The sequence below is a fragment of the Desmodus rotundus genome, chromosome 3 (assembly GCF_022682495.2).
Source record: "Desmodus rotundus isolate HL8 chromosome 3, HLdesRot8A.1, whole genome shotgun sequence".
NCBI lineage: Eukaryota > Metazoa > Chordata > Mammalia > Chiroptera > Phyllostomidae > Desmodus > Desmodus rotundus.
Window position 1 is genome coordinate 108,534,900 of NC_071389.1, and position 13,675 is coordinate 108,548,574.

At 42.9% G+C, this 13,675-nt stretch overlaps 1 protein-coding gene across 2 annotated transcripts in view; it reads left to right on the forward strand.

Moving 5' to 3' along the window:
- Positions 1-6,810: 6,810 nt before the first annotated feature.
- The window catches only part of USP12 (ubiquitin specific peptidase 12), an 84,487-nt gene continuing 77,622 nt past the window's right edge, over positions 6,811-13,675 (forward strand). Inside the window, exon 1 of one of the 2 annotated variants that reach the window (XM_024580752.3) lies at positions 6,811-7,204. In XM_024580752.3, the coding sequence (XP_024436520.1) occupies positions 7,157-7,204 (48 nt within the window). In that variant the 5' untranslated portion in view covers positions 6,811-7,156. The remainder of the gene's footprint in view (positions 7,205-13,675) is intronic. The other variant, XM_045188085.2, reaches the window with a different exon arrangement.

A 13,675-nucleotide genomic window follows, 5' to 3' on the forward strand; every position in this document is an offset into this window, starting at 1 on the left:
ACAAATACATAAAGTTCTAGTTCTCATAGAGGTTATGCTGAGAGGAGGGGGATGAGGAATCAGGGCAGCCCTCCTTGAGAAGGTGACATGTATTGCAGTTGAGGCCTATCATGTGAAGGGGTAAGAGTGTTCTAGGGAGAAGGAATGGCCAATGCAATTGCTCAGAGGAGGCATGGAGTTTGTTGGAGGCAAGTGTGATACGAATGTAGTAATTGAAGAAGAGTATAAGATGAAGCTAGGAGGACAGAAAAGAGAAGGAAGTGGTGGAGGAGGATATAAAACAACAGATATAACTGTTCTTCAAAGATATAATTATGTTGCTTTTTAAGATTTCCCCACTTTTCCCTGTGGTATCATTTTTGATACCTAGAGAAGGAACAATCCCTGGCAAGGCAGCTCAGGTGGTTAGAGCATTGTCCTGATATGCCAAGGTTGCTGGTTCGATCTCTAGTCAGGGCACATACAAGAATCGATCAATGACTGCATAAATAAATGGAACAACAAATTGATGTTTTTTTTCTCTATCTCCCTTCCTCTCTCTCAATTTATTTAATTGAATCAATTAAAAAAGCAACAATTACTTTCTTCTCTGAGTCCTTATAATAGTATAAATCACACAACTGGCACTTATCTAATTAAAATTGTTCGCATACATGTCTTCGGTCTCAATCAGGTGGTAGACTTTTTGAAGGCAGGATTCTTATTCCTTAAGTGTCTACCATAAGCCTTCACAAGTAGGAGGTACTCAAGAGACATGCGTTGACTTAAAAAATGCAATTCAGATACACATGGCTGAATGATCACATAAGCAGAATGGATCATGTTCGTGCATGAGGTTGTCAGTGAGTTCTACACTTTATGGCTCTATCTCTCTCTGTCTTCTTGTCACAGAAGAAAAGGGTAGCTAATGAAAGCATCGGAAAAGATATCCCCATCTCAAGCTCAGTAACTTTTGAACTTTCTTTAAACAGTGGGAATAATTGTGTCATTCTCCCCAGCATCTGGGTAGTCCCTTCTGGCCAGGCCCTGGTTAATGAGAAGCCAAGTACACAGAGAAAATATCCTGGTTTACTACTGTGCTCACCAGAAGTCAAGGTTTTCTCACCAGTTATAGATATGCTGGTTTGATATATCCTTAAAATTCTCTTCCATCTTTAGTCTCAACAAATGGCAGGACTGGGAATTTAAACTGATACTATGAAGAACAAGGAAAAGGTTTAAGGTAAGGCTGATTCTACCACTTATTGATGGATATAACAACAGAGATCCCAGAGCCTATAACCTTCGCTGGCGTCACTGTGGGTTGAACTGTCCCCTTAACATTCCACTCATCTCTACAAACTCCCTGTGAAACTCCTTGTGCAGCTGCCTTGATACATCCCATCTCTTTCAGCATCCCTGCAGGCAACCTTCCCTCTACCTGGGAGACCACTGCCTTCCCCTACCCCCTCCTCACTGTTCATCCTATTCTTCTGGGTCTTAAGCTGTTCTCGGCTTGTTACTCCTACAGACAGAGCTAGACCTGCTCCCCCACCCCTGCCCCCAGCTAACAGCACTTGGTTCTTTATTTTCTTAACTTATGTTCCATAAAAATCATCTGTCTACCCCAATGGACTGTGTCCTTCCTGAGAACAAAGATTTCTTAGTCATCTGTAGATGATCAATAATAATAGTTTTAATGAATGAACTCCCATTCCAGTTTTAAATAAAGTATACTGGGGCTGTGCCCTTGGCCCTCTTTTTTTAAACCTTGATTTCAAAAAAGACAAAGTTTTAGATATATTAGCTATATGCCATCCTGCCCAGCAAATCAGTCATGTGTCCACTGTGTAGATAACTGGACTTAGCTCCTCTGAATTAGAAGTCAGCCTTGGCCAGCCAAGATGGAGGTGTAGATAGATATACTCTGCCTCCTTGCACAACCAAAAGAAGGACAACAAAAGATAACCAGACCTGCCAGAAAATCGAACTGTATGGAAGTCTGACAACCAAGCAATTAAAGAGGGAACATTCATCCAGACTGGTAGGAGGAGCGGAGATGGGAACCTGGGGTGGAGAGGACTCGCAGCAAGGCAGCAGCTGGAGGACCAGGGCAGGCAAGGCGGCAGCTGGCAGACCAGGCAGTCCCACAGTTGTGCACAGATAAACCAGGAGAAACAACTGGGGAGTGAGACAGACCGCACAACCCATGGTTCTGGCATGGGGAAAGAAAGCCGCAAAACCTCTGACAGTGAAAACCTATGGTGGTTGCAGCAGCAGGAGAAACTCCCAGCCTCATGGGAGAGTTAGCTGGAGAGACCCACTGAGGGGAACCCCATCCCACGGAGTCCTCCCAATCACGGATGAAATGAGTCATCCTGGACACAATCAGTCTGATGGGAAAGGGGGTGGCGATTCCCTCTAGTAGAGAATGCCTCGAACCCTTCTCTGAAACAGCTTTTATTGGGATCGGTATGTGTAGGACACAGGTGGCAAACACAAGGCCTGTGGGCCAAATCTGGCTCTCCACCTTGTTTTATCTGGCTTGGCACCTTGTTTTAACCCGGTGCCTACACAGAGCTCAGGATTAACTGTTAAGGAGTAGTTACATTTATATAGTCCTAAAATTACATTCAGTTCTTTGAAGGCAACTGCGAGGCTGATGTGGCCCCTGGTGAAAATAAGTTTGACACCCCTGGTGTAGGGGTATACACAATGCATGCATAGCTCATCAATCAGTATCCAAAGGCTACAGTTACAGAAAACAGATATTATCTGTAGATAACAATTGAAGAAACACAGAGATCTGCCTCAGGTCAGGGTCTGTTAGTCGTGCTGATGCCAGATGGTGGTTAAGGCGTGTTTCATGTGATAAGGAGTTCATTCCTTATGCTTTGAACTTAACATCTGGTTTATACTAATAGGGCTACACAAAGCAAAGGAAGCTTCAAAGGGTACAATGCATTCTTCAGGCCTAATTTCCCAAGGAGACCCTCAGTGCTAGCATAGGGTCATGCCTGCCTCCTGCATTTCTGGCATTCTGGTTAAGACTTACAGGCTTCTTTCAAGGCCTTGCTTTCATGGGGCTACAGTCTCTGATACCACACAAAGTGGTCCCCAACAACCCACAGGGTCCTAGAATGTACACAAATCCACCCACCTGGGAATCAACACCAGAAAGGCCCAATTTGCTTGTGGGTAGCAGGGGAAGTAACTGAAAGCCAGCTGAGAGCCGAGCAAATGGCATTGTTCCCTGTCAGACCCCTGCCTCACATATAGAGTCACAACACAGTGTCCTGTGTTGCCCTGCCCTGGTGAATACCTAAGGCTCCACCCCTTACTATGTAAAAGGTGTGCCAGGACAAAAAAATATGGCCCGAATGAAAGAACAGATCAGAGCTCCAGAAAAAATACAACTAAGTGACAAAGAGCTAGCCAAACTATCAGATGCACAGTTCAAAACACTGGTAATCAGGATGCTCACAGAAATGGTTGAGTATGGTCACAAAATAGAGGAAGAAGTGAAGGCTATGAAAAGTGAAATAAAGAAAAATGTGCAGGGAACCAACAGTGGAGGGAAGGAAACTGGGACTCAAATCAATGATTTGGAACAGAAGGAAGAAATAAACGTTTAACCAGAACGAAGAAACAAGAATTTAAAAAAATGAGGAAAGGCTTTGGAACCCCCAGGATATCTTTAAATGTCCCAACATCTGAATCATAGGGGTGCCAGAGGGAGAAGAGGAAGAGCAAGAAATTGAAAACTTACTTGAAAAAATAATGGAGAACTTCCCTAATCTGGCAAAGGAAATAGACTCCAGGAAGTCCAGGAAGCTCAGAGAGTCCCAAAGAAGTTGGACCCAAAGAAGCACACAGCAAGGCACATCATAATTACATTAGCCAGATTAAAGATAAGGAGAGAATCTTAAAAGCAGCAAGAGAAAAGTAAACAGTTACTTCCCAAGGAGTTCCGCTAAGACTGTCAGCTGATATCTCAGAAGAAACCTTGCATACAAGAAGGGGCTGGAAAGAACTACTGGAAGTCATGAAAGGCAAGGACCTACATCCAAGATTGCTCTATCCAGCAAAGCTATCCTTTAGAATGGAAGGGCAGATAAAGTGCTTCCCAGATAAGGTCAAGTTAAAGGAGTTCATCATCACCAAATCCTTATTATATGAAATGTTAAAGGGACTTATATAAGAAAAAGAAGATAAAAAATATGAACAGTAAAATGACAACAAACTCACAACTGTCAACAACTGAACCTAAAAAAAAAACAACAAATTAATCAAACAAGTAGAACAGAAACAGCAACACAGAAATGGAAATCACCTAGAGGGTTATGGGGGAGGGGCAGAGAATGGGGGAAAAGGTACAGGGAATAAGAAGCATAAATGGTAGGTACAAAACAGGCAGGGGGAGGTTAAGAATAGTATGGGAAATGGAGAAGCCAAAGAACTTGTATGTATGACCCATGGACATGAACTAAGGTGGGGGAATGATGGTGGGAGGGGGGATATAGGGCACAGGGGAATAAAGGGGAGAAAAAATGGGACAACTGTAATAGCATAATCAATAAAATATATTAAAAAGGAAATATATGAAGGGACATGTGGTTCAAGGGAGACAGGATAAGTAACAGAAAACATGGATGGCTTGCAAGGAACTGGACAGTACACGATTGTATAAAAGTATTCAAATTAAACAATTTTTAAAAATGTGCTGACCAATGAATTAAGGTTGGCTTTAGTTCGTTTACTCGCTTGGTCCCTGAGATTATCTGGGTCTATTTTGTAGCTTATGCTCTCATAAAGGCCCAACAGAATTCACAGGAACACAAACTCATCTTTCTCTAGGCACATTCAAGCTTTTTGTAAAATACAGCTCCAGGGAAAAACTGTGTTCTAAGGTCAGATGGCCTATTCTAAGGTACAAACGTGTGGCCTTACAGCCAAATCTTATCTTCAACTGCATTATATATGATTAAAAAAAAACCCCAAACCCAGGGTAGCACCCAGCACACAGAAGAATCTTTTTACTGTGCCTCGCTGATTAACCTTAGGCTGGAAAGACAAGGCATTGTGAGGTTGTACAACTAGGTTTTAGGATATCACGTGCTAATTTAGATGGCAATAGCACTAAGCACAACTCCAGATAATTCTATCAGAAATTCACTTTAAAAAGGCCTTGTTTTTACATAAACTTATGTATAGAACTGTTGGCCTTCAGCATAGATGGAGGCGGAGCTTAAATTCTTGCACATCAGACCTGTGTGCTGGAACAGAATAGCAAGTGGGGAGGACAGGATGACAATAGACATTCATCCAAATAGGTGAGACGAGACCCAGGAGCACGGTGACAGTGGCAGGAGGCCTAGGCAGGCCCTGGAGGTCTAAGAGGTATGAAATACAGCAAGTAAAATTCAGGTGGGTGACACTTCCAAGTCTAGGAAGGGAAACAGGAGGCAAGCACCACATACCTGAATGTGTAGTGACAAACAAGGTCCTAGCCACTGGCTTGGGTATCAGGCAGAGAGGCTGAGCCCCAACTTACATGGAGACAGGTGCCTGAAGAACCAATGAACTACTATGAGGCTCAGCTATATTCTGTTTGCAATTTTTTTCTCCAAGAAAGCTTATAATTCATGAAACAGAATTCATGTTGGAGGAATCTATTTTCCACCTAAAGTTTTCTTTGAATGCTTTTATGTTTTGAATACTTTGAACCTATAAGGTAAGGCATATCTGATTTTAAAGGCTTGTCTTAATTCATTTCCTCAGCCTCACTGAAATGGGGGAACCCAGAAAATCAACCCATCACCACGTTTCACCAATAGAAAAAAATATCACAAGCTTTCCAACACAATGATTATGAAGTTATTACACTCACATGAACCATTTTCTCATATAGGAAGAAATAAAGCTGAGCTGCTTGACATGAACAGGGTACAATGAATTTTATAAAAAGAGAAAAGAGGAACTATACCATCAGCTAACACGGCTTAAATATTTCTCACGGGACATTTTTCTCACTTGAGACTTCTTGTCTTGGTAACATCATCATCATTGCTGGGTTGCTGCCTTCCCTATTTTGCAACTCAACTTTCAGAAGAAATATATTTAGAAACTATATTTATAAACATATTCTAAATTTATGGCCAACAGGCAGTGATGAAGGAAGTTTAACCCCCCCCACCCCCAACCCCGTCACCAATATTACCTTTCTTCTTAATTCGAAGAGCTAAACATAGTTTCTACCTTGCCTCTTTCATTTTTATGCAATTAGTCTTTCGCTAAGTTAGGGAGTTTTCACTCAGGGGACTTACCCAATATATCTAAAAAGAAACAAACCATTTTACATTTTAAGTGCTTGGGACGTCGTATTACCTGGGTTATTTTAACCGTACAGAGGCAGGTTTGCTGCCGTCCCACTCAGAATCATCTAGATCACCGCCCCATTTCCTGTTTCTGCAGTGGGAAATAGCTGTCCTGGAGCTCTCGGTGGAGATTGCCGGTCAGTCCCTTCCGGGATTTGCGTAGGTCGCCCTCTTAGCGGTCGCAGCGCACACCACCGGACCGCACCTCCCCAGTAGCCCCTCGCGGCTAGTGATCCGACTGGAACGCACGCTCTAGGACCGCGAGGGACGCCACCAGGAGGCGGTGCCTGGCAGAGCGTCAGGCGGGGCTCGCTCGCGAGTTCCGGGGCAGGCGCGCACCAGGAGGGAGAGGCGTGCGCGGGGGGAGGGGGGAGTGGGCGGGGCTGCGCGCGGGGCGGTCCGGGCGCGCGGCGAGTGGGCGGGGAGCGCCGCTGGGCCGCGAGGCTGCCGGGCCGGCCGGGCATTAGGGCCTCGGCGGAGCCCGCTCCCCAGCGCGCTGGGCGGGGTGTGTGGCGGACCGCTTCGCGGGCAGGCGCGGGCCCCGAGGCAGCGGCTGCGCCCTGCGCCGGGGAGGAGCCGGAGGCGGGCGGGCGGCCAGCAGGCGGGGGCTGGGACCCGAGGCTGGGAGTGCCGGAGCGCCAGCGGCGACGACGGCAGCGGCGGCAGAACAGCCTCGGTGCGTGGGTCCTTGGCGACTCGGGTTCCGCCCGCGGGCTGCCGTGTGAGCGGGCGCCCGGCTCCCTTTCTACCCCGCCCGCCGCCGCTGCCGCTGTGATTGGGTGGAAGATGGCGCTGGGCGGATGGAAATCCTAATGACAGTCTCCAAATTCGCCTCCATCTGTACCATGGTAGGTGCGGCGGGAGGACGGCCGGGGCGGCCCGGAACCCCTGGGGCGGGCGGCCGGCTGACCGACAGCGGTCCCTGTCCCTCACTCTGGCCGTCGGTGCGGCCTGGGCGGCGGCGGTTGGACCGCTGCGGGCTGAGGGCACGGCGATCAGCGGCCCCCGGGGACGGGGAGGCGGCTGGCGATCAGGGAGGGCGCGAGGGTGGCCACCGAGGGGGCTCCCGTGCGGGTTATGGCTGGCTGCGGGCCCCGGTTGTTCGGCGACTCGGGCTCTTCAGCAGTAGCTGAAGTCTTATCGCGGCGCCGGGCTGAGCTGCGGGGCGCACCCGAGCTGTGGTTGCGCGGGCTGGAGCGTAGCTCCGGCCGAGTTGGAGGTGGAAGGACATGGGGCGGCGCGCTCCGTTTCCGTCTGGCGGTGTGCGGAGCCAGGAGGTGGCTCTGGGGTGCGGTGGGGGTCCGACGGCAGAAAGTCAGGGTCTCATTCCTGCCCCAGAGAGGACGCAAGTCTAGTGCAGATTCCCTCTGTGCTCCTTTGGCGAGGCCGAGTTCCTTACCCGCTGCTTAGGAGAAAGGGGTGTGTGTGAAGATGGAAACTTTAAATAAGTGCGGTGGAAATTTTCCCCATTTCTACTCTTTCTGAGAAAAACGAGCTCTTCTTTTCCAACCACGTGTCCAGGTGGCAGTCTTGTCTTTGGGAATCCACGTTAGTGTTGCAAACAGCTTAAGCTTCCCTGTTACTTGTTTACTTGAGTATACTAGGCACATCTGTGTGTGGCTTGAAGTATTTTTGTGCAGCGACTGACTGCAAGGGTTATGGTCTGTGTTTTATTGGGGTTTCTAAATAGACTTTAAGGGCAGAGTGCTAATACCTGTTGAAAAGTACAGAATGAAGCAAAACGTGGGCGCGTGTAAATCTTGGTGATTTGTGCCTGGCCAGGAGGACCAGTTTTCCACACGATGTGGCAGATTCTTTTCATTAGCATTTTATGAGCTTACATCTGAGGATAATAATTATGGGCCATCACAGAAAAAAGTTATTCTTTGCACTGTGGACCCAGTGATTTATGTTTTTAAAAACTTTGAAAATCTTTTCTTCTGTTTTGTCTTACTAACCTTTTTTTTTTAGAGCAATCTTCGATTTAAGGGTAGTATATTTTTTATACTTTTTAAAAAAGGAGTGGTAAATCAGATCCGCAAGATGCTTTAGAAGCAGATTCTATACTGCATGCTGATGAACAGTACTAAAAACATGGCTGAAATCAAGTGGGATTAAAGTCTACAGCAGCGATTTTTGACCTTTTTCATCTCATGGCACACACAAACTAATTACTAAAATTCCATGGCACACCAAAAAATGTAGTTTTTGCCGATATGACCAAAAATAGGTATAATTTTGACTCACACCAGAAAGCTATTGTTGTGTTGGCTGCTGTCATTTTTTAAATTTGACAATCTAAGGGAAAAGAGGTCAGTGCCCCTGACTAAACAGTTAGGTATTGCTTTAAATATTCTTGTGGCACAGTGGTGTGCCATGGCACACTGGTTGAAAATCGCTGATCTACAGGATTAAAGAAGTCATATTGAATAATGAATCATTGGAGAATTTATTTCCCCAAATAGATGTTTGTTTTTTTCCCTCACAATTAACATTTTTGGAAGCGTTGATATTGAAGGAACTATATTAAAATTTCTGAGGATCATTTGGATTATTTTTAGATATTCTAATTATTCTATTTCGAAAGGAATCTGATATTTAAGTCTTTGAAAGTGATAATCTTGCAAGAGTGCTGAGCTACACAGATTGTTGGGTCATAGTTCATTGTCAAAGTCTACACAAGTGATGTGTTACTGTAACTAGTCATTCATTCAGGTATATCAGGTATACATTTGGCACCTATTAAGGGCTAGAGACTGCGCTGAGTGCTGAGGATACAGCAGTGGTCAAGACAGTCCCTGCTGTCATGGTGTTTACATTGTAGTTGAAGGAGACAAACAATATTCAAATGAACACGTTAATATAAAATACGCTATAACAGGATTAGGAACATGAGGCACTGAGATTTGCCAAGTCAAACATGAGTAAGTGGGATTCTGATCTCAAGAACGTTAGACTCCAAAGCTCTTGCCTAGGGCTTCCACTCTGGGGCATTAATTGCATGTGGGTTGTGTGTGAGTGTATTGTTGGTAAATACAGAAACACCAGTGGTTGGTCAAATGAGATTGTTCTAAAAGTAGTGTTAAAATTGTGTCTATATTTATATTTGAATAAATTATGATGTGCTTCCAACGTAATGCTAACTATCTCAAAGTAACCTGCAATTTTATCCTTTAAAGAAAACCTATCTTCTGAGAATTACAAAATTAACAATCAAGAAAAGCAAAGATATTTACCTCTGTGCCTTTCTAGATGCTTGTTTTCTAGGCTTTGAACACTCCTCCTCCCACCTTGTCTAGCGAGTTCCTACCTGTCTGTCAAGCAGGTAGCCTTGCTTGAATAATCCTAACCCTGTCCATCCCCATCCTCCATCCACCTCAGATAATTTCACTGCATTTTTGTAATCTCAGTAGCACCTATCACATGTACCGTGTAGTGCGTTTTCTTCTTATCCGCTTTTTAGATTGTGAAGGTACAGGTTGAGGGACTGTCATTTATTTCTGCCCTTTGGTGGAACACTAACTTCTACATTACAGTAGAACAGTTGGGTTAAACATGGATGAGGTTGGAGGTTTGTGTGGTGTCTTGGAGAGAAGAGGGGCTGCACCTAAAGAGCGTGATGATTCTCAGAGAATCAGCAGTTGTGGGAACATTTATGATGAGTTGGATTTTACTTTGTAAATAATGAAATTTATGTAATTTTTTCATTTGTCAACATAAGGTACCTGGGCAAATCGACAATACCTTAATTGGTGTAAATAACTGTTAAAAGCAGATCTTTGAGATAGATCTTATTCTAGATCACTATTGTTTCGCTTACATGCGAAAATTAGTAAAGTTTAAGTTAGCCTGACCCAAATGAGAGATTATGTTTAAATTTCACAGAATAAATTTGCAAAGGTATCTCTAGAAGTGCCACTTCTTATTTTTACAGGAAAAAATACATTTTCAGTATCATATGGTGTTTGTTTTGCCTCTGAAGTAGCTTCAGACTTCAGGGCCTGGCACAGAGTAGCTACCCAATACTTAATATTATGCTTAATAGTGGTAAAATAGGGAAAAAGTGGCCAAAAACATATTGAGAAGCCTGTGTTTTGAAATGGAGATGTAAGTTATAGAGCCATTTTGGGGGACCTGGGACTGGAGAGAGGTAGTGTGCATCTTGGCCGTCACATGCAGGCAGGCACTACTGTGGTAGGGGCTCCGGGAGTGTTAGCCAGCTCCCATTGTGATCATTCATAGTTTCTTCCTGTGTGGCTTGTAGGAGTCCTGGTTGGGAAGGGTTGTTGGGGAGGGGACTGGATAAGGGAGAAGCTGTTTGCCTGGGATGGTAGGTAGATCATGGGGTGGCACTGGCCTGGCTACTTGCCTACCTTTGGTCATCTGGGTGCCATAGATTTGTTAGAACACGGTGTCAGTGAGGCCGACGCCGTAAGTTACCTGCCAAGTGGATCTAACAGGTTAGACCCTTGCACAATGCTGTATCTAGCACAGCACCCTGCCACGGTAAACTTTGAACTGCTTATGGAAGGAAAGCCACAAGTGAAGCTGGCTATTTGTCCTCTTTTCATTCTCACTCAGTAAGGATAAGATGTGTGTGCGGTTAAAGTGTCCAGAAAGAAAGTAAACGGAGAAGAAACCTTTTGTTCCGGGGGATGGTTTGATAGTCTACTTTGCAGTAGTCAGAGTGTTGTATTAGATAATAAAATGCCTTGTGCTGTCTCAAGAAATAGGATAGATGAATTTTTGTTAGTAAAATATTTAATTTTTATTAATATTTTATTGGTAACATAGTGCTTCAATGATAGGAACAGAGTTGCCATTTGTTTCACTGATTTTTGCTGTTTTTACTGTAAATGTTAACTTAAGACTCAAAAATAAGGAGTCTTCTATCATATGTAAATGTTGGTTAAATACTGACTGATAAGGAATGTTTGAGCATGTATTAGAGGAGGCTTAGTGGAGAGAACATTTAGCGTAAATAATATTAAAATTTTATTTAAGCCTGTGATCTTTTGAATTTGGTTAAATACATGTTGGACATTAAAAATATACATTTTAATAGAAAATTTAGAAAATCTGTTAAAGAGTTGGGAAGTTCTTAAGCAAAAAGAAAATATTTGATCTCTCAGAGTATAGTTTGTCTTTTCAAAAGAAACTTCATTGTGCTTACACCCTAGATAAAATTTTGCTGTTTAGCTTCCCCCAGAAATGATTGTCTTGTTAGTTTTAAAATTTGTACAAACTCAGCATTAGCATGGGGAGTTGAATGTTATAAAGTGTTACAGCAAGGTTGTTGGCCCAGTAAGGCACGGTGGTAGGCTCCCGAGTCCTTGACAAGTTAGCGCATGATTTCTAGAGGATAAAGTTACACAGGCAGTAGAAATGGGATTTTATGAGGTGGTGGGTTTATTCTAATCTAAATTTACTCACTATTGCAAATAAAGGTAAGACCATTGGCATTTGAAACTTCTAATATGCTTAAAAGGTTTAGTTTTAAATACCATGTTCAGTTGTGTGCAATGTATAAATACTCTGGTATTACTTTATATTATGTGGCCTTGCTTACCTGCTGGTGTTTTCTCCTTCCACCACTGGCTAATCTTTTTATAACAGATTTCAAAGCAAGTTAATCATGTACTCTACCTTGCACCGTGCGGCCAGTTTCAGTCAGACTTCATCGCAACGTGTGTTGTTGTTTCGTTTAATTCTAGGCTTTTGACCGATCCCCCAGAGACTGAGCCCACCTCCTTTTCGTCACTTACCAGTCTTTCTTCCTTAAAGTCATATTTATTCTAGCTCTCCTGACACTTTTACTGTCTCGGGAGATTATTGAAGCATTTGTTTACTTAGTATTAATTCCTCTTCAGAGATCTTCATTTTTCAGATTTAAATAATTTAATTTGGTTTTTATTGCTCTTTTAGTAGCTCAGTTTCAAAAACTTTATGTGGTATTTCATGTATCCTATAGCTTGGTTTGTTAAAAAGAGCAGTTGGACCAGAAGATAAATTCTAGTCCAGGTTTTGACTTTCAGATCTATATGGGAAAGTCTCATAAAATTTGAGCTGATTTTTTTAACTTGTAAGATGAAAGGGTTGGACAAGACACTGTTTAGTCAATATTTGTTACATGTTTGTTTCCTTCTCCATCTAAAACTCAATATTCTATGATCCTTTGAGAGTTTACTGTGAGCTTATTGATGGTTGTTGATACCATCATGATTTGGGAATTCTGATCATGTTTTAGGTAATATAAGGAGCATGGAGTCAGACGTACTTAAGTGTGAATTATGCCTGCTTTCCCAGTTTTCTTTTTAGTGTGACTGAATTTATGGAAAGTTACAGTCGAAAGTAAATATATTTTTTTTCCTTTAAAAGTATTCAGTGGAGGTTAGTGATACCATCATTTTATTCATTAACAGGCTAAAGTCACAGAGCTATTTACTCATTTTTGACACTTCTTTCTTTTCCAGTACCATTAACAAAAATATTTGAATTGGTGTCCTTTTTACATTCCACATCTCCCTGGCTGTATGATCTTGGACGAGTTACTTCTCTGTATTAGACCTTCTCTGTATTATTGAAATGCCTCCTAGGTCCAGGAACCCTCCGTACATTTCCTACTTGTGAATATTAGCTTCAGTCATAGTATTTTTAATGGTGTCTGAGTATTCTTGCCTTGGGTTTTATTTTTGTGCCCTAATAAGCCTTCTGCCTCATAGTGAATAACTTTTTTTCATGAGATGACAGGCGTGAATTTTTTTGCGTATGATCTCGGACAAGTTACTTCTCTGTGTCATGGTTTCTTGTCTGTAAAATGGGGGTAATATAATATCTGGTGCAGAGGGTTGCAGAGTGGTCCCTGGTCCATGGTAATCACTCTGTAGCAGTGGTTGGTGGTGGTGGTGGTTGTTACTGTTATTAATATTATTATTATTCTAAAGTGATTCGCTCCCCTCAATGCGGTAAGGACTCATTGGCACTACTAATTAGTGTTAGCTCAATAAATACTAGTAACCAAAATTGAAATTTGTTTATTATGAAATGCAGTTTATTTCAGTTCATTTACATTATAAGAAACTAATAGTAGTATATACCTCTGAGAAAACACAAATATACTCTGAATTAAATGGATTAGATTGCAATATAAATTGTGAATGTAGATTGTGTTTTCTGTTTTGAATAGTTTGTAGGAAGACACGTCATTCCTTGTGTCAGGGAGTAAAAGTGGTGTAACTTGTGATACTCTTAAACATGTCTTACAAGTTTAGGTTCAGTTAGGAATGCTGCTTTTAAAATAAAATCTGACTATTTGTTTT